The 26,601-nt window shown below is 38.9% G+C and overlaps 1 protein-coding gene and 1 non-coding gene across 2 annotated transcripts in view; both read left to right on the forward strand.

Annotated features, from left to right (window-relative positions):
* Positions 1–26,230, forward strand: part of BUB1 (BUB1 mitotic checkpoint serine/threonine kinase) — a 44,211-nt gene extending 17,981 nt beyond the window's left edge. Inside the window, exons 11-25 of the mRNA XM_032352779.1 lie at positions 695–753; positions 2,036–2,164; positions 2,260–2,370; positions 3,321–3,420; positions 4,438–4,519; positions 6,901–7,075; positions 9,091–9,178; positions 12,756–12,994; positions 14,125–14,268; positions 22,505–22,620; positions 22,941–23,102; positions 23,291–23,448; positions 23,545–23,719; positions 24,263–24,369; positions 25,916–26,230. Of these exons, the coding sequence (XP_032208670.1) occupies positions 695–753; positions 2,036–2,164; positions 2,260–2,370; positions 3,321–3,420; positions 4,438–4,519; positions 6,901–7,075; positions 9,091–9,178; positions 12,756–12,994; positions 14,125–14,268; positions 22,505–22,620; positions 22,941–23,102; positions 23,291–23,448; positions 23,545–23,719; positions 24,263–24,369; positions 25,916–26,111 (2,041 nt within the window). The 3' untranslated portion in view covers positions 26,112–26,230. The remainder of the gene's footprint in view (positions 1–694; positions 754–2,035; positions 2,165–2,259; positions 2,371–3,320; positions 3,421–4,437; positions 4,520–6,900; positions 7,076–9,090; positions 9,179–12,755; positions 12,995–14,124; positions 14,269–22,504; positions 22,621–22,940; positions 23,103–23,290; positions 23,449–23,544; positions 23,720–24,262; positions 24,370–25,915) is intronic.
* Positions 10,806–10,945, forward strand: LOC116596682. The gene has a single exon (XR_004288264.1). It is a non-coding gene; the product is annotated as a small nucleolar RNA SNORA29 (small nucleolar RNA).
* Positions 26,231–26,601: the final 371 nt, after the last annotated feature.

Genomic DNA, 26,601 nt, shown 5'->3' on the forward strand with positions numbered 1-26,601 from the left:
GCTTACCATGGCAGAGAAAAGGTGACTTTGTCTGGAATCTCGAAGAAAAACTCATGTTTTCAAGACAGTTGGGTGGGGATTTGTTAAATTAAGTGTGTTGTACTTTTTACTTTACCTCCTAACATGGTCCCTGCTGAGGGAATGCTAACAATGTTAAACAGATAGATGAGGTCCACTATCATTCCTGGACTTAAAAACAACAACAACAACAACAAAAACTGATATAAATGTCTTATAGCCATTTTTAAAGTTTCTTGATAACCCTTAAAATCTGAAGAACCATGCTCTGTGGCTCCTGGCTCATCAAACCAGGGGTAGCCCACGCATTTAAAACACCCCAGTGCTTCCCATAACATGACTCTGGCTAGCTGCTTTGGGCACCCAGGCCGGGACTTGGGTGTGAGTCCTTGAGCTTATGTAATAAATGGGAATCATCTGAATCAGAGGCCATTATCCTCCCCTACTGCATACAGGAATGATCATCATGATGTTAAAATACAGGCTCGCTGCATCTAGCAAACATGTAGTACCTGGCCTTTACGGCTATGAATGAAAGAAAATAATAAAACATTTTATTTGCTTACACTATAGACCTAAACACTTCCATCTGTATTTTAAGAATAGGCTTATAAATGCTGACTGATTTACTCTTTTTTTTGGAGAGTCAGTGTGTCTCAAGAGATTTCTCTTTCAGATGTGTGACTAAAAGTACTCATGAATTCAAGCCACAGAGTGAAGCCGAGATAAAAGAAGGTAATGTAAAGAAGGTAAATTTGTTTCTGACCTGTTTGCCCAGACTCCTGCAGGTCACTGAGAGATCTGTTTGGTGTCTGTGGCTCATGAAGACTTGGGTGAACTTGGGTGTTCGCTTTCCTATTCTTAGAATTTAGGGGGTAGATAAGCCCCAGACCGTCTCAAGTAAAGGTAGAAATGCACTTCCTAGTCACATCTTAGTACCTAGAGTCCTTTGGAAACTAGACTTAGGAGCCTTTTTTATTAAATTTCTCAGCAGCTTTACCAAAAATAAGAGTCATCTTTAACGTATTGTGAAGTAAGTAGGAAAAGAGGTTACAAGTTTAATTAGGAGTCTTCTACTTCTCTTAGGTACTACTTTGTTAGAGGCATTTGCATGAAAGGTAAGTTCTATGAACAAAATAAGATACATGGATTGTTCCCTCACTCCCCCCATGTGGCTTTGGCTTCCTCTTCAGTGACTGTTCAGTGGTCAGCCACGCTGCTTGGAACTGCTGGCTGCCCCTGCCTTTGACCAACACTTCCCGCACACTTGCTGGATGCCAGGCACCATTCTAGGCAGTGAGGAATGCAGTCAGGAGCAGAAAGCACAAAACCCCCACCCAAGCAGAGGGGGGAAGCAAAGTGTCATGGGGGAGGGGATTGGAGTTTCAGAGGTGACCAGGAAAGCTGCTCCCAAGGAAAGTGATATTTTGGATAAAGTCTTGAAGGTGGGAGCTGCCCATGCAGCTAGCTTGGCCCACCTGTTTCAGCAGAAGGGAAGAACGAGTGCAGAACCCCGAGGTGGGACTCGGCTGTAAGGCGTCTAAGCACAGCGAAGAGGCCCAGGCAGCTGGAGTGAATCAAAGAAGGAGGAAGATGAGGTCTGAGTGGACAGGGCCTGGGTTTTGTGGGGACTTGTTGCCTTTTTCTGGACTCCAGCTGAATAACATGGAAGGCCAGTCTTAAGATTCACGGCGTGACTATTATTAACATGTATTTCTGGGGATATAGTGGAGTGAAGGGTGCTATTTATGACAACCCGCTAATTTGATAATGATCTTAGACCAAGCCACTTAATCTCTTTGAACTTTGATTTCCTTTTCCGTAAGAGGATTCTACCTTACCGACCTCATGGGGCTGTTGTTATAAAAATAAAAATGAAAGTGATATAACCGCAGTAATAATAGAAGTCCTTATTATTATCAGTAATTATAAAACATTTTCATTGTAATTAAATCTCTTTAATTTGTGTGCCTTTTAAATTTCTGATTCCTCTACTAGTAATTTTTTTTTCCCATAGGATCTGAAACACATAAGGTTGTTAACACAGGCTCTTTTCACACAACTCCAAACACGTCGTTGGGAATGGTTCAGGCGACCCCATCCAGGGTGCAGCCGTCACCCACTGTGCACACAAAGGAAGCGTTAGGTAAAGCCTTTGGTTTGAATGTGTAGCATCTGGCAACAAATTAATGAAAGCGCTTTTGCAATCATGTTTACAGTGACTCTCTTTATTCTTCTAAGGTTTCATCATGAATATGTTTCAGGCTCCTACACTTCCTGATATTTCTGATGACAAAGATGAATGGCCATCTCTAGACCAAAATGAAGATGCTTTTGAGGCCCAGTTTCAAAGTAATTATTTATTTATTTATTCATTCATTCAAAGTAATAATTTATTTAAATGCTACTAAGTGCAGGCATTGCGGGTGGTTGCCACAGGAAATATCAAGGATTATACAGAAGTTGTCCTCCCCTTGGTTAGCTTGTCACAGAAGGGTAGTGAAATAAAAAAATACGTTTGAAAAGGTACTCAGTATGTCATAGATTTGTTTCTTAAAAAATAAGTGCTAAGGGGTGGGCTCAGCCATTAAGCATCCCCCTTTGGCTCAGGTCATAATCCCAGGGTCCTGGGGTCGATGCCTACATCGGGCTCCCTGCTCAGCTGGAAGCCTGCCTCCCCCCTCCCACTCCCTCCACTTGTGTTCCCTCTCTTGTTGTCTCTCTCTCTCTGTCAAATAAATAAAACCTTTAAAATAATAATAATAAGTGCTACAGAAGGATAAAATCCTGGTGCGTAAGGGATGGCCAAGAAAACCTGAACACTTGAGGCATTACTTGTGCTTTGCCCAGTAGAGGAATGGCATGGGTGGAACCCACATTTGTTTAGAGTCTCCGGTTTTATGCTGGAAGCCAGAGAGATCATGATAAAGATAAATAGGATCATTAGACTCGGGAGGCCTTGGAATATAAAGTTAACAGGTTATTTTTTTCTTACAGGAAATGGGAAATAAGGCCAAAAAAGAGCTTTTTTCAGTGAGTCAGGTGACAAGAGCAGTGTTTTAGGAGAATGATGAACACTGGGCTTCATGTGTGGCAGGAACTCAAGACCTAGAGGCTTGAGAGTTAAACCCTGTGACCATGGTTAGGTCACTTCAACTCACTACAAAGGGACTTGAAAAATGTATCAGTTCTTTTCTGAAAGCTCTTATTACATTTTCTTATTTGTAGGGGAAGTTTAGCATCAAGTATACTGGTTTTTTTCCTAATACAACAGTAAAATTCTGCTTTTCACTCCAATGCAGAAAATGCAAGGTCTTCTGGGGCTTGGGGAGTCAATAAGATTATCTCTTCTTTGACATCTACTTTTCCTGTGTTCGAAGATGGAAACAAAGAAAATTATGGGTAAAGAATCATTGAGTTATTTCTTTACCCCATGTCTACCTAAAGAAATGATCAGCCAGTGTTTCCTCCGGTGTTAGAAGAGATATGGTGGGTTGGCAGGCTTTGCTACAGAGCTTCCTCTGGGACTCAAGGTAGTGAGAAAATGTGACTGCTGACTAAATGGTCTGGGTCCCAGGGCCAGCTCTGCCGTTGGCAAGCCTTTTAACCGTGTGATGGGAAAGCTGGTTGCTCAAGTCCTCCTCCAGATCTACATTATCACACAGGAGTTACAGGAAAGCAGATCTCCCACACAGCAAAAGCCTGTGTTGCCAGGAAAACAGTGTGGTTACAAAGGATGAGAGAACTGAGGGATTCCATGGATTTGAAATCATATTAAGGGTGAATGAATTTACCAGTACAGGTATCCATACCTGCTGTTTATATTTACAGGACTGATACAGAAAAAGGAAGTGACTTATATTGGGTCATGCTGCAGAGAGATGTTTTAAGCTGAAAGACATTACCTTAGGGAGCCAGATGTGGGAGCAGTGTAGGTAGCCCCAGGAATTTTCAGCTTGCAGTTTAAACCATGGAAAAAAAGAAGTCAGTATGAATTAAGAGTATCATGGCATAGAAGAGATTCATACTGAAGCAGAAAGGAAACAGTCTGACCAGCTCTCAGAGGGAAATTCCATAGCTAAACCTAGGCCTAGAGATCAGAAATAAAATGTATGGTATCTTTGATATGCTATCGGCCATGGCCCTACCTCTTTTCTTATTCCTAAAATTTATAACTCGGTGTAGTAGAGATTTTCTATTTTTCCACCCTCCGTTAAGTTGCTGTAGATTTGTTTTTATATATACAGTCAAGTTATTCTGTTTGCACTCAGTTTTCCTGCAACTACTATAAACGTAAGGAATGTATATGTAAATATTAACTAATTAAGTAAGTGGAGAATGTTCCTAAGAGTCTCATTTATATGATAGTATTTCCTTTAGCCTATTTTATAATTTATAATTTTGTAAATCTTTCCTTAGATTACCACAGCCTAAAAATAAACCTGCAGGAGCCAGGACGTTTGGAGAACGCTCTGTAAGCAGATTTCCTTCAAAACCCAATGTAGGTAAATCACTGCTTCATCCATGAAATGGGTCTTAACAATTCTCTCCTTCATTTAACCAAGTGATATGCCAATCAAATGAGATAGTATATGTAAAATTGTGCTGAAAAATACAATGCTATGTGAAGAGTGGGTTTGGGGAAACATTATTCTGTAATTATTCGAGTATCTTTTATGTATCATACACTGTGATAGATGTAGAAACTGAAAAGTGATAGGATCCTGGCCTTCAAAGAACCTTTCCTTGTGGCAGGAGGAATGATTGGGGGATATATTTTCCTCAGCTCAAAAAGCGAGGCCTACAATGGAATATTAGAAAACCCACCAAGTCTGAATTACACTGGACTCGTCCATCATCAGCATAACTCAGCAGACGAGTGTCAGCAGTTGGCCGGCCCACAGCATTCTTCTGTCATGGCAGCCATTGTGTCCAGCCCGTGGGCAGCTTCCCCTCTAGCCCTGAGTGTTACCGTGTGGTGTGCTTTCTCTCCACTCACCCCGGCTTGGTCCTCTGACTGGGATGGGTCAGAGATTAGTGCTGAAGAGCTGTGCTAAACCCTGGCTCATAATTTTAGTTCCACAGTGGATTCTTCTGAATAATTTATCACTCAGCTCACTAATCCTTCAGATGAACTTTTTGACCTTCTCAAAAACTTCCCAATAATGGACTGGATTTCAGGTACAGTGCATCAATTAGTAGATGCATTTCACTGAACTATTCAACCAGATATGTTTTGACCAAAAAGCCACGGTGATTTTTTTGTCTCCTGTCCCTATGTACAAGCTGATTGCTTTATCCTGCGTCCACCTGAAGAAACAAACAGCCAATTTTTCTTCCAGAGTTGGAAGAGATAGGGTGGCTGTGTAAAAACTTTGCGCTATGTATAAAAACCATGGGTGGCATTTTATTGGCAACTGAAGAGTTTTGCCAAGCATAATTTTGACTTAGCAGTTTCTGTCTTTGTATATAGACTCTAAAACTTGACCATTTAGTTTCTGGAGAAATAGCTTATTCTGGAGTTAAAAAAGGAAAATACAAGATGAGCCTAGAGCATCCTGTGGTGTCAGAAAGTAAGGAAGTGTTTAAAAAAAAAAAAAAAAAAGATGACATAACAAATTCAGGAGGGAACCCTGAATAAACCCCTGGCCAAACCTGATATAATTCCAACAAGAAAATAAGTAGAATAAGGTAGTATTGGATTATAACCCAAGAAATAAAATAAATATCCTTATTGATATAAACAAATGGGAGAGAGGACAAAATAAACCTTCCTTACAGAAGAACGTGATTTATTACCTTGCAGGTAATAAATGTGGAAGGAATGAGTGATAATAGAAAATTGCCATTAGAACACCACAGTAATCATTATTCTAGGCAAACTCCACAGGGAATACTAAAATTAGTAAGTGAAACTTTAGGAAGAAAGAGAATATTTGTATGACCTTGTAGTATCTCACCCAAATTATTACTGTAGTTGTTTTAACATCTGTCCACAAATTCTTTGATAGCCCTCTCTCAGGAGATGGATCTCAGTTTACCTCCTTTCGAGTATAGGCTATATTATCCCCTGCTTCTGACAAATAAGGGTCGGGAATGAGAAAAATAGGTCCTTCCAGAGGAGAAACCTGGCACATACCACCTTCACCAGATGCTTGGTTAACCTCATCAGTTATAAGTTGTATTCATATCATGTCTCCCCTAATGAGATCTAATAAGGGGAGCTATATCCCTGATATTCTTCCCCAAAATCTATAACCCCAGTCTAAACATGAGAAAAGGCCAAAATTTAACCCTAAAGGGGAGAGAGTTTCCACACAGCTCCTGACTAGTATTCAAAAATGTCTGTGTGAGAAAGACTGGGACAGACCAATCAGGGGGCAGGTCTGAGGGACCCAACGAGACGTGAGGACTAAACAACATGGCATCCGGGACTGGACCCTGAAACAAGGAAGGGACCTGAGTGGGAAAAGGATGAAATCCAAGCAGTGTCCAGAGTTGGTAGGATTGTTTAGTAGTTACAAATGCACCAGGATTCCGTAAGGTGTTAACGTCAGAGGGAGTTTGACAAAGTGTGTGTGGGTTCTCTGCATGGTCTTCATGACTCCAAGTCTAGAATTTTCAAATTAAAAAGAGTAAAACTTGAAAAATAAAATGCGACCCTTGAATACAGTGTGACTGCACTGGGTTGTGTTAAAGATGAAATGTCCCACTTCTGGGAAGATGAACAGAACCCTGGTGTCCTTGACTTTGTGTTAACCAGAGGTGACATCTGTTTCCTCTTTAATTCCTCATTTTTTTTTTCATCTTAAGCAGTATCAAAGAGTTAAATGACAAAAAGGGGAGATTGTTGCTTTTTTTCCAGTTCATCTTGTGTTGTAGGAAGTACCTCATGCTGAAGAGTTTTTGGATGACTCAACCGTCTGGGGTGTCCGCTGCAATAGAACCCTGGCGCCCAGTCCGAAGAGCCCAGGACACTTCACGGCTGCCGCACAGCTTGCATCCACACCTTTCCACAAACCACCCGCGGACACAGGGCCTTCTCTGGAGGATAAAGGTGTGTGACATGCCACTGGAGTGTCTTGTCTTCTACCAACTTCAGTTCTTTCAGGATTACGGCTTTCTTCTTGGAAATTCTAAATGGAAGTTTAAAGATCATCCAGAGGAAACTTAAAATCCATTCACTCTATTATTACATGTATGATCTTTTTCTTTAGACATTATGTTTTCTGAAAGCCTGCGCATTTTAGAACAGGAAAAAAACCTACAGAAGCCTTCAGAGGCAGATATGCCAAGTCCAACCCATCTGTACAGGAGATAGGTGGATGTTACGTTTACTACAAACAAAATGGCCATGACAGACAAGTTAAGTTACCTGAATGCAAAAAGTAACGAACATTTGTATTTTAAGAGTAGCAAATAGCAAATTTTAGTCCTTGGTATGTGTCTACAGATTCTATTACTTTGGAGTTGTACTACACTCAGGAAAAACATTTTTTTTTTTTTTTTAGTGACTGACTTCAAGAGAGTAATGATAAAATGCACAGATAGTTCTTATTTCCCCTAAACCTAACACTTGCATATCAAAGATCTTTATCTGAATTAAATGTTAATAGATGACATTGTCATTGAGCACAGATAATTATTACCTATTAAGTACCAACCTACAAACTATATCGACAATTAAGGACCACTTTACCATTCTGATGAGGTTTTTACTAGCCAAATTCCGTCACTGCTGACACTTTTTTATTAAAAATAGTAATTGTTCCTCAAAGCAATACAATGAAAGAATTGTCAAAGAATTTCACTCCCCTACACGGAAGCATATTTTAATGTGAAGTCTGAGCCTATAGACCTAAAAATTTTTAACTGAGGAGTAAAAAAAATTTTTTAAAGAACTAACCCAGTATATTAACTTTCTTTTCTGTATTTTAAAGGAGAGTTCGGTTGGAATTTGGACAATTGCCAGGTGCCATCACAAGGTTGCTACTTTAACCAAAAAAATGTTAAAGTATTTTCCATTTGGGAAAACAAGTTTAATCAGTCGAGTCTTTCAGAGTCAATATTGGCTATTCTTGGAGTATTTGCTCTTTGGTTGGATAAATAGGAGCTAATGTTCTAGTTCTAAAAAGTTTTAGTACCTGTTCGGTGATGCAATATCTGAAAAACTTTAGCCCAGTGTAATACTTGGCTTTGCCATATATATATATCAGTCATATATAAATAGTCCATGTTTCTTTTTTTCCTAAGATTTTATTTATTTATTTGACAGAGAAGTAGAGAGTACAAGTTGGCAGAGCAGCAGGCAGAGGAAGAGGGAGAAGCAGGCTTTCTGCTGAGCAAGGAGCCTAATGCGGGGCTTGATCTCAGGACTCTGAGATCATAACCTGAGCCGAAGGCAGATGCTTAACTGATAGACCCAGACGCCCCACACTCCACATTTCTTACTAGTTTGTCTTTCTGTAGATAGTTTTTATTTGTTGATTTGTTTTTAGTTAAAGAGAGTGGTGGTTAGTATTGCCAGGTATCTTCCTGATGTAAACACTCTAAACCAGTTTAATCAACTTAACACTAACTGACTAAATAAAGCAGTCAGACAGAAAGACACCCACATCTCTGCCCTCCAGATGCATTTCAGTGTTTCACTCTCCACGTCCTTGTCCTCAGGTTCTTCTAAAGCAGGGTGCGTCCTCTGCCCCTACCTGAAACCTCCACAGGGGGCTCATCCTGCCCACAGCAGACCTGCCACCCTTTGGACTCTTTTCTCTTGAAGGATTGAATGTGCAAAGTTGAAATGCTCACAAATAATTTATAATTTTATAAATAATAATTTAGTAAAAAATTGAAATGCTCACAAATAATTTATAATTATAAATAATTTAGTAAAAAATTACTAAAAAAAATTTTTAGTAATTTTTTTCCCATTTTAAAAATATTATGGAACAATTTATCATGGAACACCATTCTGAAATTATAATGAAAGTCAATGTAAGAGAAATTCTGGACTTTATAGCCATATGAAATCATTTGCATGCATAATGTCTGTGTCTTATTTTCTACATATTTCAGAAAATGTGGTTGCAAAAGAGTACGTCCATGTGACTCTGGATTCTTGTGAAGAAAACATGGGAGAACCCTCAAAAGACAGAAAGTTCAGGTATATGAGGGCGGGTGTGGTTCTGTCAGTCCACTGTCACTTTGGCTTTGCTTTGAGGATATAACGGAATACCTAATTCCAACCCTTCGAGGCAAATGAGATCTCATTGACTTGCAGGTATAAGCCAGAAGCTACTCTCTATAGCTACACAAACAGTGATAAACCTAAACCCTGGGTCCATCCGGGCAGTGAGAGAAGCAGCTGGGGTAGCAGAGAGTCTCAGTGGGAGTAGCTCCTGTGACTGACTTCTACTCATTTTAAGAACAGAACTGCACTTAACTCTTACCAGCCAAAGTAAAAGTGTAAAGACTACTGCAGAAGTGAGCAAACACATACTTGTTTCTTTATACCCATTCTAATTGAGAAAAGCAATCATTTTTTTTCAAGAGGAAGGCAATAGAATGTTTAAGCCTCTTAGATATTGATACAAAATGCGGGTATAGCATAGATGAGGGCTTTGCAGAAGTAAAATTCCATCGTATTTGAATAGTTTGGTTAATGTAACAGACACTGTAAGTGGCTGTAATCGTTTGACTATTTGTTATATTCCATTGTAATGCTGATACTTTTTATGTACTGTATCCTATAATTAATCCTTACAGTAAATTTAGTTGTAGGAACTATTCTTTCCCACCATTACAGATGAGGAAACCAGGTCTAGAGAGTTAAGAAATGACCTAAAGTCATACAACTTCTAATTTGCAGCACTGTAATTTCAACCCACATCTCTAATTTCAGAAGCCTTGCTCTCACAGCTATGTTGTACTGCCTCTTGTTATCAAAGACCTCTTCTTTTTTTTTTTTTTTTTTTTTCAAAGACCTCTTCTTAAACTAAGACCCCATTGGATGAAAGACATGAGCAGAATTTACAAAAAAAAAAAAAAATTAAATAAGCATATAGAAAATACTTAACTTCGTAATAATACAATCAATGCAGATGAGCAGAAGTTGCCTTTTAATTTAAAATTCTGCCCGATAGGCAGTCTGTCACCTCCCACGAGGAATCTTCTACATGTGACTAAACTTTTGACTCACAAGAGTCATAAGCCATAAGCCACACTTGGCAGAAGATTAACATAGAAATATATAGGACAAAAATCAGTTGTCAGGGAAATAACTATCCAAGACACTATCATCTTTGACCCGCATGAGATAATTAAGTTACAAGGAAACCCTTAGGACCAAGGTACAGAAGTTTCCCTAGTTAGAAACCTTATTTCTGTGGGCGTCAGTGGCTCTCGCAAACTACAGATTTAGATTCCCGTGTCCCCACAAAGAATAGGCCCATTACTAAGGTCCTCATACCTGAAGCCTGAGCCTGTGGATTCCCAGCATGTATTTCTAATCCTCTCAGTCCAGCACACAGTTCCAGTCATGGTCATTGTTCACCATAAGCCGTAGTGACAATGAAACTCTGAGCTTTCCAGTTTTCAGGAGAGAAGAGCTAAAAAAGTAACCAAAACTCAAATTCTCATGGAGAAGGGAGAAGGGATGTACTGATAACTTATACACTCACAGTAATTTGGATACTCAGCCAAGAACAATTTATATATGTTTGAAAACAATTTTTTCTGTGTGCATGAATACCCCTAATATCTGATTTGTTGTAATATCAAGCATTGAAAATACTCCCATTTGACTACCACATTTTCTCCCAATAATAGATTTTGTTGGCTATGCTTGTGGGATAGATTAAAATTGCCATGATCTGAAGAGGGAGGACTTACTCGTGTCCTCCTCCTATATGAAATGGCTGAACAGAAAATTGATTAATTAAAATACTGAAAGTATTTTTAATATGAAAGAACCAGGGAATTATTCTATTCCAGCATACACCCACTGAATTAAATGACAGGTAGTGACTAAAATTCATGATAGGACTATGGAGAAACCTAGCAGATGCCACATTTACCAAATGATCAAGGTTAATTTCGCAGTGACAGCTCATGATAGTTATGCATTGAGAAGGGTACTTGACCTCTGAAACATTCTTCACAGTCTAGTCATGAGGGAAGCATCAAAGGAACCCAAATTAAGGGACACTCTACAAAATACCTGGCTGGTACTCCTCAAACCTGACAAGGTCTTGGGAAAGTAGGAGAAAGTAGGAAACACTTAGAATCACCAATGAGAAGGGAGTAAAGAGGCGTAAGTAACTGTTGAATACAACATGGTATCCACGATTAGATCCGGGAGCAAATAAAGGGCCCTGTGGGAAAACTGGTGAAATCCAACTGAAGTTTCAAGGTTAGTTAAGAGTACTACGACAAATGTTGGTTTACTGGTTTTGACAGAGGATCTGCTGTCACGTGAGCTGATAACATTTGAGGAAATTGGGTGAGGAGTATATGGGAATTTTCTATGATCTTTGCAACATTTCTTTAAGTCTGAAATTATTCCAAACCTAATTTGTTTTCAAAAAAATTTCTTTCAGAAAAAATGCCTGTCAAGTAGTAAGAATGCAGCAGGAAGTTGCATGTACATGTGTATTTTTACAGTGGTGCATACTTATACATGTGTTGGTGTAGGTGTGGGCATAGAGGTGGAGGAGAGTTGATGTGTGTGGAGATACGTACATAGTCGAATCTTACTGTTTGCACTCATTCTTTTGTATAAAGTCAGTGCAAACTCTGAATTACCCAACACTGAACCATCATTCATAGTTTGGTTCCTGCGAGCCTCTGTTCACAACATTTTGTTTAGAGACACCTTAATTTAATAAATTATGGTTGATTCATTAGCATTGAACTCAGGGCCAACAGCACTAAAACTCATACCTGAATGCAGCTTATCTAATACATATTTTCTCTGTAAGACACATTGCGGCCTTCTCAACCTTAGGAACACTAGCCACTTTAACACTGCACTTAGAGGGACGTCTTAAACGGTAAAATCACAAAAACACAGAAAAATATATTACTAAACATACTGTGAAAGAACACTGGTTTACAGTGTGCGAGCTGACATGAGAACACAGAGCATTGCCTTATTCCATCTCCGGGAGTGTGTATGTTGGGTGACACGTTCTCAACATCCTGCATGTCTGCAGAAGCGCTATGAAAATTGATTTTAGAGATCACGAATGAGTTGTAGCACATAGGCAAATACACAAATATGGGATCCCTAAATAATACAGATCAACTATGTATGTGTGTATAGAGAAAGAAACTGTTAGGTTGCTGGATTATGACATTTTTTATCTGTTTCAGTGCTATACAAGAAGCTGTTTTGGGATAGAGTTCAATATTCAGTCTTGATTCCCAGCTTGATGACATCTTGGGGAAATAAACCCACCTATCCCCATGTTTCCCATCAAAGAATATACATTGTGTTAGCTTGCCTATTTATTGACTGTGTTACCATGTCTTTGATTTTATCTCTATTCATACTGTACTGGCTAGGTATTTGCATGTATTTGTTTGAAGAAAATGCTTTGATCAACTCTTTGTAAGGCAGTTTTGAAATGTCATTTATAGAATGAAAAGGAAACTTTTGTGGGACTTTTCATGTGATCACATCCAATAGACTTGTAATCATGGGTTTTGTCTCCTCTTGTCTATCCCTTTAACACATCCAGCTCAATTCAAGAGAAAACCCCAGAACCAGCATTCCCTGCAGACATATCTTCAGCATCCTTGCTCCGTGGGAGCCAGCCTGCAGCAGGTGGTGTGCTGGCCAGTGAGGTGGCACAGAGCCTCGAGGCTTGTAAACTCACGGACACTAACCTCACCGTCGCAGAAGATCCACCCGGCGCTGGTGCCGGGCACCAAGCAGAACGGACGCAGACTAGTTCACTTGAGAATGTCAACGCTTCACGTACGAACAGATGTTCAGTCTTAATTGTGTCCCCGAATCAGGACAATAGCTTAGTAAAAGCTGTTTTGTGGAAGAAGCTCAAAGAGCAGGGACTTGAATGTCATTGAGTAGAATACAAGTTCAGACAAAACTTGCAAACTAGATCATAGTGTGACACAACATAGAGCAGTGGAAGGGCAAATTAATTTGCTTTAATTTGAGAAAGTATCAGAATCACTACCATTGGAGGAGGGAGTTAGAACTGGAGGGCCTACTATGGCAGGCGTTGAATTTAAGACAGGTACCCCCATTTTCCAGCCAAGTAAGCAGCTCAGGGCTTAACTCCTTTCCCCTAGTTACACGGGAACAGTCTTAGGTAGTCTTGCACCATGGTTTAGAATACAGACTCTGAAGACTGATGAGGTTCTAATCCTAGCTCCACTTTAGGCAGTCATGTGGTCATGGCCAAAATCATTTCACTTCTCTGTGGCTCTCGTTCCTTTTCTAGAGAGGAGGGGTGATGATCCTACTTCAGAGTCTTCTTATAAGGACCAAGTAGATTATTAAACATAAACTACTCAGAACAGGGTCCTACATGCACTTAACACTACGTAAATGTCAATCATGCTGGATTAGTCTTTAAAAACTACCACTAAAATAATTTTTATAGCATGATAAACTGAGCAGAAACTTTATTCTTTTTTAGAAATGATTTCTTTTTTGTGAACCCAAAGTACCTCTCATGCATCCAAATTCCTCATAGATAATATAAGTATTGAAAGTCCTTGTATTTTGTAGATAGAAGTGGGAGATGTTAGAACTAACTGATATCCAGGTCGGCCTTTAAGACATAATTATGTTAAAGGCAGAATCTAGCAGTTCCAGGCAAGTGGAACAGATGCTTTTGGGATTCATTTCCTTTCTCACAACTAAATATTGATCTAAATTTGTTGATCTAAAATAACAATGAACTGTGTATCACTAGCCATTTTGATTTTTGCAAATGGTTATTATTTGAATCAATGCTCTTTTAAAGATAAGGCTTTTGAAATCTTATTTAGTGAATGTCTCTACTTGTTTTATCTGTAGTTTCTTTGGGAAAATTCTTGGGTACTGAGTTCATTTTCTTTTTTATGTTCCCATCTTTTAAGACTTGACTGTTGAGAATCCATGGGATGATACGTTGATTCTCAAACTTTTATCTGGGCTTTCTAAGCCGGTGAGATCCTATCCAAATACTTATGAATGGCAATGTAAACTTCCAGCCATCAAGCCCAAGACTGAGTTTCAACTGGGTAAGGACTATATGGGTAAAAAATTTTTATCTCTTGCTTCTATATAGAAAGTCAATGGTAATTTATGCATATGTGATTCTTCTTCTGGTACCACCCATGTACGCCACTTCCCTCAAGTAAAGAGTTATAGATTATCTGTAGTACTAAGCTGAAAACATTTTGTTAAGCCATGACTGTCGGATTTTGATTCCTGTTGGGACTATTACTTATAAAGGACAAGTTGGTAATATCTATCAAAGTAAAAAATGCATAGTTTTAGACATCCGTTTTTAAGAATTTCCTGCTGATACGCTTGCATACATTCAAAATGACATATGTGCATGTAAAAACAGTAGATTGGAAACAACATAGGTGTCTTTGGGGGACTGCTTAAATAAATAAAGGGATACCTGTACAGTAAAATATAGCTTGCTCTGTACTGATAGGGAATGATGTCCAAAACATGTTGTTATGGGCACACTAGTATTATATGCTGTCTTATATTTCTTAAAAGGGGGAAGATAACATATACTCATATTCAGTGCTGTTTCTAGAGAACCCTTGAAGCATACTCAAAACTGAGAAAAATGGTTAACAGGTTGGATGTAAATAACAGTGGAAGCAAAACTTCTTGCAAGATAATTTATACATACGTACACGCACGCACACGCACACACACAGCTTCTCCTATTGACAGCTTGCATTAGTGTGGTACATTTGTTAAAGTTCATGAACTAACATTAATACATTATTATTAACTAAAGTCCACAGTTTACATTCAGGTTCATTCTTTGTACGGTCTGTAGGATTTGACAAATGTATAATGGCTGGCATCCATCATTATGGAATCATCAAGAGTAGTTTCCCTGCCCCCCAAATCCCCTGTGTTCCATCTACTCATCAGGCCTGCCCTCTACCTAAAACCCTGACAAGCACTAATCTTTTTACTCTTGTCTCCATAGTTTTGCCTTTTCCAGAATGTCAGATAATTGTAAAGACACAATATGCAAGCTTTTCACATTGGCTTCTTTCACTCAGCAATACACATTTAAGATTCCTCCAGGTCTTTTCATGACTTGAAAGCTCTATCTTCACCATTGCTGGGAAATATTCCGTTGTGCACATGTACCACAGTTCATCTGTTCACCTATTGAAGGACATCTTGGTTACTTCCAAGTTTTGTAAGACTCCTAGGCAGTTTTTGTGTGAACAGAAGTTTTCAAGTCATTTGGATAAATATCAAAGATATTGTGATTGCTGAAACAGGGGAGCATATGTTTACTTCTGTAAGAAACCGCCAAACTGCCTCCAAGTGGGGTTCGTACCATTTTGTATTCCCACCAGCAATGAAGGCGAGCTCTGTTACTCCATATCCTCACCATCATCTGGTGTTGTCAGCAATTTGGGTTTTGGCTGCTGTAATAGATGCGTAACAGTATTTCATTATTGTTTTTCATTTGCAATTCCCTAATTACATATGATGATGTACATTTTTTTCATCTTTATTTGCCACCTGTGTATCTTTTTTGGTGAAATATATATTCAGATCTCTTGCCCATTTTTTAAAAATCAGGTTGATTGATTTCTTAATTCTGAATTTTTTCCCCTGTTTTCCTAATTGAATTTCAAGAGTTTGTTGTGTATTTTGGATAACTTTTATCCGGTAAGTGTTTGGAAAAGATAGTAACTCAGTCTTTGGTTTGTCTTTTCATTCAATTAACTGTGTCTTTTGCAGAACAGAAGTTTTTAAATTTTGAGCAATTTATTTCTTCCATGGACCATGTTTTGGTGTTGTGTGTAAGACATCATCTGCAAACCTAATGTCCCCTAGCTATTCTGTTACCTTTTAGAGATTTTATAGTTTCATGTTTTACATTCATGTGTATGATCCATTTCGAGTTAACCTTTCCTGAAAGGTGTAAGTTCTGTGTCTAGATCCATTTTTGCATGTTGATGTCCCCCTGTTCCATCAGCATTTATTGAAAAGGCTATCCTTTCGTAACTGAATTATCTTTGCTCCTTTGTCAGTGATCAGTTGACTGTATTTGCTTGGCTCTGTTTCTGGGCTTTTCTGTCCCATTCTTCTATTTACCTATATCACACTGTTCTGATTACAGTAGCTTTGATAATAAGTCTTGATATTGGGTAATGTCAGTCTTCCAACTTGTGCATTTTGCCTTTCCACATTACCTTTAAAATCAGTTTGTCAATAACCACAAGATAACTTGCAGGGATTTTGATTGGAATTCCATTGAATCTATAGACCAACTTGGGAAAACATGCCATCTTGACAATATTGTGCCTTCCTCTCCATATACATGGAATATCTCTATTTAGATCTTCTTTGATTTTTTAAAATCAAAGTTTTATAGTTTTCCTTTTATAGATCTTATATGTATTTTATTAGATTTATACCCAAGTTATTTCAGTTTGGAGGATGCTAACATAAGTGGTATTGTGTTTTTTAAATTTCAAATTTCACTTACTAATTTCTGGTACATGGGAAAGCATTTGACTTATATATTGACCTTGTATCCTGCAACCTTGCTATTATCATGTATTAATTCGGGAGGGTTTTGTTGTTGATTCTTTGGCATTTTCTGGCTAGACCATGCTGTCTTCTGTGCACAAGGACTATTTTATTTTTTCCTTCCCAATCTGTATACCTTTATTTTATTTTCTTGTTTTATTGCATTAGGCAGGACTTCCAGTACAATGTTGATTAGGAGTGGTGACAGGAGAAATTCTTGCCTTGTTCCCAATCTTAGTGAGAAAACATTTATCTAGTTTCCCCGCCCCCCATTAAGTATAATGTTAGCTGTTAAGTTTTTTGTAGATGTTCTTTATCAAGTTGAGAAAGTTTTCCTCTATTCCTAGTTTGCAGAAAGTTATCATGAATGGGTGTTGGATTTTATCAAACATTTTTTCTGTTTCATAGGATAAGATCATATGATTTTTCTTTTTAGTCTGTTCATGTGACAGATTCATTAATTGATTTTTGAATGTTGAACCAGGCTTGCATACCTGGATTAAATCCCAGTTGGTCATGGTAAATTTTTTTATACTTGTTTTGGATTTTATTTGCTAATATTTTGTTGAGGATTTTTAGATATATGTTAATAAGAGATACTGCTCTGTAGTTTTCTGGTAGTATTATCTGTCTGGTTTTTGGTATTAGGGTAATGCTGGCCTCATAGAAGGGGTTGGGAAGTACTCATTCTGCTTCTGTCCTCTGAAAGAGATTGTGGAGAATTGGTATAATTTCTTCCTTGAATATTTGGTAGAATTCACCAGTGGACCCATCTGGTCATGGTGCTTTCTGTTTAGGAAAGCTATTAATGATTTGATTTCTTGTCTCATATTCCTATGTGAATTTTGGTAGAGGATGTCTTTCAAGGAATTGGTCTGTTTCATGTAGGTAATCAAATTTGTGGGCACAGAATTGTTCATAGTTTTCCCTTATTATATTTTTAATTCATGGGATCTGTAGTAATGTCCTCTCTTTCATTTCTAATATTAGTATTTTATGTCCTTTCCCTTTTATTCTTAGGTCGCCTGGTAGGGACTTAGGGGTTTTATTGATCTTTTTCAAAGAATGAACTTTTTGTTTCATTGATAGTCTCTGTTGATGTTCTGTTTTCAATTTCACTGATATGTGCTCTAGTATTTTTAGTCTTAATTGGACAATTTTTTTCTTTTTTGTTTTGTTTTGTTTTGTTTTACCTGCTCTGATTATTTTTTTCTTCTGCTTACTTTGGATTTAATTTGTTCTTTTTCTAGCTTCCTAAGGTGGAAACTAAAATTATTGATTTTAGATCTTCTTTCTAACGTATGCATTTAATCCTATAAATTTCCCCCTAAGCACTGCTTTTGAGGTACCCCACAATTTTAATAAATTATGTTTTCATTTTCTTCTTGTTCAATATTTTAAAATTTCTCCTAAGATTTCTTCTTTGATTGATGTGTTATTTTAACATCTGTTTTTTAATCTCCAAGTGTTTGGGGGTTTTCCAGCTATCTTTTCTGTTATTGATTACTAGTTTAATTCCACTATGGTTGGAGTACATACTTTTCATGATTTCTTTGTTTTTGTTTTGTTTTTTTAATTCAGTAAATGTGTGTTTTATGGCCCAGAATGGTCTGTCTTGGTGAGTGTTATGGAACACTCACCAAGTGAGCTTCAAAGGAATGTATAGTCTGCTGTTGTTAAATGAATTATAAATGTTAATTAGATCCAGTTGATTAGTGCTGCTATTTAAGTCAGTCAAGCCCTTATTGATTTTTTGCCTGTTGGGTCTGTCAATTACTGATAAAAGGGTGTAACAGTCTCCAACTAGAATGGTCCATTCATCTGTTCTCCTTGCAGTTCTGTCAAGTTTTGCCTCAGTACATCGATGCTCTGTGGTGAGGTAATATACATTAAGGATTGTTATACCTTTTTGGAAAATTGATCCTTTGTCATTATCTAATACCCCTTTTTATGCCTGATAATTTTCCTTGCTCTGATGTCTGCTCTGTCTGAAATTAGTATAGTTATTCCAGCTTTCTGTTTATTAATCTTAACATGTCTTATCTTCCTCCATTTTACTTCCTCCCTTTACTTTTCATCTATGTATGTCTTTATATTTAAGGTGTTTTTCTCATAGACAGCATATAGCTGGGTCTTGTATTTTTATCTACCATGATAGTTTCTGTTTTCATTGGTATATTTAGTCTACTGATATTTGGAAATATTACCAATATAGCTGGAGTAGTGTCTACCATATTCGTTACTGTTTTCTATTCATTGCCCTTGTTCTTTGTTTCCTTTATTTTCTTCTCCTCTTTCTTCCTTTTTTTTTTTTTTTAAGATTTTTTAAAAATTTATTTGACAGGGACGCCTGGGTGGCTCAGTTGGTTGGACGACTGCCTTCGGCTCAGGTCATGATCCCGGAGTCCCGGGATCGAGTCCCGCATCAGGCTCCCAGCTCCATGGGGAGTCTGCTTCGCTCTCTGACCTTCTCCTCGCTCATGCTCTCTCTCACTGTTTCTCTCTCAAATAAATAAATAAAATCTTTAAAAAAAAAAAAATTTATTTGACAAATAGAGAGATGCCCTCCATAATACCCACCACCTGGCTCACCCAACCTCCCACCCCCTCCCCTCCAAAACCCTCAGTTTGTTTCTCAGAGTCCACAGTCTCTCATGATTCCTCTCCCCCTCCGATTTCCCTCAACTCCCTCTGCTTTCCATCTCCCCATGTCCTCTGTGTTATTCCTTATGCTCCACACATAAGCAAAACCATATGATAATTGACTCTCTCTGCTTGGCTAATTTCACTCAGCATAATCTCCTCCAGAGCCATCCAGGTTGACTTTGTCTTCTGTGGTGTTAACTGAGTGTTTCTATTATTTCATTTTCCCCGTTAGCATTTCAGTTATACCTCATTTTTTACTGTTTCTCGTAGTTGCCCCAGAGTTCGCAGTATACATTTAGAATGAATCCAGGTCCACCTTCAAAAAACACTGTAACACTTCACAGGGGATGCCAGGTACCTTATAAGAGAATTTTACCCATTCTTCCCTCCTATCCCTTATAACCATCCTGTCACTCATTTCACTTATCCTAAGCTCTACTTGAATGGTAGCAATTATTGTTTAGAACATTTATCTGTTAGATCAATTAAGAATAAGAAAAGAAAAGATTTTATCTTAACTTATTACTTTTTCCTGCACTCTTCTGATCTGAGTTTCTTGTCTATCTCCTTGTTCCATCTCTCTGAAGAACTTCTTTTAACATTTCTTGCAAGTCAGGGTTACTGGTGACCGATTCCTTAATCTTTGTGTAAGCAAGTCTTTATTTCTTCACTTTTGAAGGGATAATTTCACTGGATACAGAATTTCTGCGTGGTCGTTTTTCCTTTTAACACTTACTCCATTCTCTTCTTGTTTGTGTGGTTTCCAGAGAAGTCAATGTCATTCTTCTTGCTTCTCTATAGGTAAGTGGTTTTATTCTGGCGCCTTTTGGTATTTTTTTTTCTTGTCTTATTTTCTGCAGTTTGAATACAACTTGCCTAGGTATAGATTTTGGGCTATTTTTCCTGCTTTGTGTTTTCTGAGGTTCTTAGATCCTTGATTTGGTGTCTGTCATTAATTTTGGAAATTTCCCAACTATTATTACTCTAAATATTTTTTCTATTCCTTTCTCGTTTTCTTCTGCCTTCTAATATTCCCATTACATATATGTCACACCTATTGTAATTGTCCCCCAACTCTTGAACATTCTTTTCTATCTTTTAAATTTTTTTTTTTCCTCTTTGCAGATCAGTTTTGGAAGTTTCTGTTGACATTCTACAAGCTGACAATTCTTTTCCCAGCCATGTACAGCCTATTGCAGAGGTCACCAAAGAACATCTTCGTTTCTGTCATAATGGGCTTTTTTCCTAGCACTTTTGATTCCTTCTCAGAGTTTCTATTTGTCTGCCTACATTTCCCATCTGTTCTTGCATTTTATTCTTTTCTCATTACAACCCTTAGCATATTAATCATAATTTTTTTAAAAAATTCCTGGTCTTATAATTCCAAAACCTTTGCTATATCTGTGTCTGGCTCTGATACTTGCTCTGTGTCTTCAAGCTGTGTTTTTTTGTCTTTCGGTATGCTTTGTCGTTTTTGTTAGAAGCCAGACCTGATCCACTGGGTAAAAGGAACTAAGATAAAAAAGGCCTCTAATGTAAGATTTATCTGGCTTGAGATTAGGCTTTGTTTATTATTTCTTTTCAATGTAGAGGCTAAACCTTCCATTCATGCCCTTATTTCTGTCTCCCCTGTTAGCTTTGGGTTTCCCTTCAGTCTTGTCCTTAAATGAGATCTGAGGTGTTAGTTGTGTCATAATCCCTCTGGTACTCCAGTGGTGGCTTCTGCTCCTGGGCTTCTGTCTGGCAAGCTGTGATTCTTTGTATCCACAGGTCTGTCTCCCCAGTTTCAGAGGCCACAGTTTGCCCTTTGACTTCAGTTCTTTAGTGGATCTTTGAAGACATGTTGATTTTCAGTTTGTTTTGTTTTGTTTTGTTTTGTTTTTACTGTGGGGGTGGAGAGATGACTTCCAATCTCTTTAACGTGCCAAACTAGAAACCAGAAGTCTAGTTTTTTTAAACTTGATTTTGAACGTGTGGATTTTTTTTTAATTACTTAAAATCTGTTACAACTTGATATCAGTGGTCTTTCTCCCCAAACCAAGCATGCCACTGTTACTAAAAATAGCAGGACAAGTTGAGTTTGAAGGATATTCTACAACTGATCTAATACTTGGAACTGTCATGGTCACCTAAAAGAAAAGTTTGAAACTGTTACAGTTTAGGGGAGGAGACCAATGAGACTTGATGGATTTGTCCTGAAACAGTAAGGAAAAGCTAGTGAAATCCAGATATGGTAGGAACCTACCATTGTGTGTTCTATCTTTACGACAAAGGCACCATGGTTATTAAATGCTAACGGTAAAGAAAAACTGGGTGCAGAGCAAACAGAAACTCTACTGTCTTTGTAACTCTTCAGTAGATTGAAAACTATTCTTTTTTATTATTATTATTATTTATTTGACAGAGAGAGACAGTGAGAGAGGGAACACAAGCAGGGGGAGTGGGAGAGGGAGAAGCAGGCTTCCTGCCAAGCAGGGAGCCCGATGTGGGGCTCGAACCCAGGACCCTGGGAACATGACCTCAGTCCAAGGCAGCCACTTAATGACTGAGCCACCCAGGTGCCCCAATTGAAAACTCCTCTAAAATAAAATTTTTACATGAATAAAAAATTGTAATTATTCTACTAAAAATACTGGTGCGATTATACTTTGCCCTTTTTATCCACGTGTAAAATACTTGAGGTTTCTAAAGGCATACGGTAGAGCTTTGTGCAGCACTTTACAGAGGATCTTTGTGTGTGCTTTCGAACATTACAACAGTCTTGGCAAGTAGACAGCGCAGGCATTATGCCTTTCGTATGAGACTGTTGGTGAAGAGAGGATGTCTGCCCTGTTCCTGCCATTCAGTGGCAGGCCTGGCACCCAGTAGTGCTGCTTCTGTTCCCCTGGCCCATCATTTACCAAGGGGAGCTGTTTTGTAGCAGTGTTTAACTCATTTAAGAAGAAAAATATCTCCGGAGGGAGCTATATCCATTTGTATTTATTAAAGCAAGTGAACACCAAGAAAATCCTACAAATACAAAATTTACCAGAAATAACGTTTTCAGCCCTTTTTTTTCATTTTGACTCTTCTGTCTTCCAGGTTCCTTGCTGGTCTATGTCGATCACCTTCTTGGAGAAGGGGCCTTTGCCCAGGTCTATGAAGTTACCCATGGAGAGGTGAATGATATCAAAAATAAACAGAAATTCGTTTTAAAGGTAAATAATCTGAGGGCTTCATTGTATAGTATAGAAATGAATTTTAGAACTCGAGTTTGTCAGCCTCTTTTTTCTTTTTCAAAACAATGGTGATTTCACTGAGGTCTAGAGTCCACGATTAAGAAACAAAAGCCATATGGCAAGGATTTAGAAGGGCCTTGCCACAGAAATGATCTCACAGCAAGTCGCATATTTGAGCAACAGTCCCTAGCTTGTCATCACTTTCTACCCCACATTTTTTATTGGGGTGGAAGTTGCTTTCTGACTATCTTTTTCCAGAACATGAGGCTGGATGTGAATGTCACACACCTGATTTGCAGGTCCAGAAGCCCGCCAACCCCTGGGAGTTCTACATCGGGACCCAGCTGATGGAGAGACTGAAGCCAAGCATGCGACACATGTTCATCAAATTCTATTCCGCCCACTTCTTCCAGAACGGCAGTGTATTAGTAGGGGATCTCTACAGCTACGGCACGTTGCTAGTAAGTGTATTCATCATGATGATGCATACAGGAGCTTGAAGGCCATCGTTGGCTGGTGCCTGGCACGTACCTTCTGTAGCTGGAGCTTCTATTGGAGTGGTGGGTGAGGGGTGAGAGCAAAGCTCTTGATTCGAGAGCTCATCTGTCCTGGGAGACCAGTTCAGGATTCCCTTCTGTGTTCTTTCTAGAATGCTATTAACCTCTATAAAAACACCCCAGAAAAAGTGATGCCACAAGCTCTGGTCCTGTCCTTCGCGATCAGAATGCTCTGCATGATTCAGCAAGTGCACGACTGTGAGATTATTCACGGAGACATTAAGCCCGACAATTTCATACTGGGAAACAGGCAAGTGTTGCACTTTGTACACAGTTCTTACTGTGTCCCTCACAGCCTTTCCTTATTTGTGCTCATGGTGCCTGGCCCTTGTTTGTGTTAATACAGATTTTTGGAACAGGATGGTGATGACGATGATGTATCTGCTGGCTTGGCACTGATTGACCTGGGTCAGAGTATAGACATGAAACTTTTTCCTAAAGGAACTACATTTACAGCAAAGTGTGAGACCTCTGGTTTTCAGTGTATCGAGATGCTCAGCAACAAGCCATGGAACTACCAAGTATGGAACTCAAGGGAGAGCTTTGAAAATTGTTTATTTTGCTTGCTATATTTTTAAAATGAACTTGGGGATCTCATTAGTTTGACCCTATCTCATCATCCTTGGACTTAAGACCTTAAGTCCTTGGACTTAAGACCATGCTCAAGTGTTGTTTTCAGTGATGGACACACCCCACAGCTAGAGGCTTCTGGGTGCAGGTGGAGGCCAACCACCAGAGTCCAGGGGAGGGAGGGAGAGGACTTCTAAGCTGTCCATGTGCAAGAGAGGTTGGAGTGCTGTGTTTGCCCCTGGACAGCAAAATGGAGGACCTGAGAAGGACGAGGTAGCTCCGGAAGAACCACTTTAAAGGGGCTGCCTCCAGCAAGTCACTGGTACACTTTGATACACGAAGTGTACCAGTGGGGCCCTGAACAAATGGCTTCCCAAAAATGACTTAAAAGTAAAATCCTGTGATGATTTAACTAGCTGCCGAAGTAGAGACCTCCTCCTATGCTGATGCATAAGTTAGTATTCTAGTCACGGATACTTAGATTTTCTTTATAGATTGACTACTTCGGAGTTGCTGCAACAGTGTACTGCATGCTTTTCGGCACTTACATGAAAGTGAGAAATGAAGGAGGCGTCTGGAAGCCGGAAGGTCTTTTTAGGAGGTGAGAATTGGTGTTGGAGCTGCAGTGGGAGAGCATACACAGTAGAATGCTGGGTTCCATCTGGTAGAAAACGGGGTCTCGGTCACGGCCTGGAAACCCCCCTGTCTTGGGGTAGACACAGCATAGCCAGCGAGTCACACAGCTGGGCAACTGCAACTTTCCAGGAGTGGGGGCAGCCGACACCCACTCAGACCCAGCAGAAGCGGGCGGAGGGGTGGGCCTCCATACACCGGCAACAGTTTCTCCTTACCCTTCAGAGAAATCACTTGTTCTCACTGAACCATCGATTTTTACTTGTTTTCTTACCTTTATAAATGGGAATCGTGCTGCGCATACTGTCCTAAAAAGTGTCTTCTAAGAAGCGAAGGAAATCATGTATGAGAAAGAATGTGCCTTGTTGATTGTAAAGTAACATGACAGGGCAGCTGGCTGTCCCAGGGCAAGATTTTATGGCCCATCCTTATGTGACTCTAGTTTTTGTAAGACTTTTTTCTCATCTATAAGATGGTAGTGAAAATTAACGACTAGCCTAGAACTCTTCCTATCAATGCAGATGGCTCTTAACTCTATGTCACATGAGTGAGCTGTTGGTGGTGTTTGCTACAGGCATGTTCATGGTATCACTTATACTTTTGTTAACTTTTTTTAACATATGTAGAAGCATACACTCACCTTTAGTATCCAAAAAGCCTAATGGAGTTTTACATGTTTATATCTTGAGGAAACTTAAGCTGGGACTCCCCCGACCCCTCGTGTACACACCCACCCACCACAACCAAAAAAAAAAAAAAAAAAGCTGTTGGCAGTAATTTTACAAAATGTAGCATCAGTTAACAATAAAATTAGATTCAGGCCCTGAAGGAAAACTTAGAACAGCTATGATTTATTCTGCCTCATGAGTCATCAAATTTAGCAAATACTTTATTCCTTCTCTTGCTCCTAATCAAAGGACCAGAGAGTTGTTCTGAAGGCTTCTCTCTCTGACCACCAGTGCCCTCAGCAGGCCTGAGAGTAATGGGCTGGATTTAGTTGTGTTCTGCTCTGTCCCCATTGCCTTATCTCTATGCCATGGGGTTTTGCAGTTCATTCTCATGCTCCCAGGAGCTGGAACTCTGACCCTGAGCTCTGTCCTGAGCTCTAGCCCAGCCTGTCTCCCTCGTCCCAGCACGTACGCTGTTGGGCTCGTCAGAACCATTCAGCCAGCTTCTCAGATGCTGACGGTATGGGATGTAAATCTAGCCAAAAACTGATTGATTTTCTAAAAAATAAATAAATAAAAGAGAAAGTTCTTCCACTGTAGACTTATCACTACACTAAGACTGCTTAAGTCCTGTTTTTGGAGTAAAGTGTGTCTAAGACATTTAGTTGGGTCTTTAGTTCCTCTTACTTGTAATAGATTCAATATCCCGGTGCTTGATGCATTGGGTTGTGTGTAGGTGAGGTTCTTTTCAGCTGTCCAAGTGCGTGGAAGCCAGAGGCAGGAGTGAGGTTGCCCGGCATGTTGGACACTACAGTTTACCTGGTATTTTATGCATTGTGTCTCCAGGCTGCCTCATCTGGACATGTGGAGTGAGTTCTTTCACATCATGTTGAATATTCCCGATTGTCATCATCTTCCGTCTTTGGATTTGTTAAGACAAAAACTGAAGAAAATATTTCAACAACACTATACAAACAAGATTAAGACCCTACGTAACAGGCTGATCGTACTGCTCTTAGAATATAAGCGTTCTCGAAAATAAAATATGGACATTCCTTAAAAATCACTTCGTAAATGCTGGCCTGCTCACTCTGATCCTTGAGGTTTTCCATATTTCTTGTTTATGTAAATGTTTCTTAAAAATAAAGTCCACAAAAAATATCTAGGTGACTTGGTTGTTATGAATATTTCATCAAAGTGTACAACCTAGTAAGGCACTTCCACATTGCAGGTGATGGGGCACCTCTTGGGATGCAAGCATTTGGGAGAATAATTTGGATTTGAATATTTTCTAAAAAGGCTTTTAAACATTCTCCTCTTCCCCTTTAAGCCAAAAAAGGGGTAAGAGCTTTTTTCTAAAGTGAGGGTTTGTATTTGTATATAATAAACAAATTCTCCAAAGATATTCAAAGGATTTCAAGTTTTTATGGATAAAATTTGCCTGTTTTTTTTTTTTTTTTTTAAGGCTTATTTACTTATTTAAGAAATAAGATAGGGGGAGGAGCAGAAAGAAAGAGAATCATTAAGCAGAT

This window comes from Mustela erminea, chromosome 7, assembly GCF_009829155.1.
Source record: "Mustela erminea isolate mMusErm1 chromosome 7, mMusErm1.Pri, whole genome shotgun sequence".
Classification (NCBI taxonomy): Eukaryota; Metazoa; Chordata; class Mammalia; order Carnivora; family Mustelidae; genus Mustela; species Mustela erminea.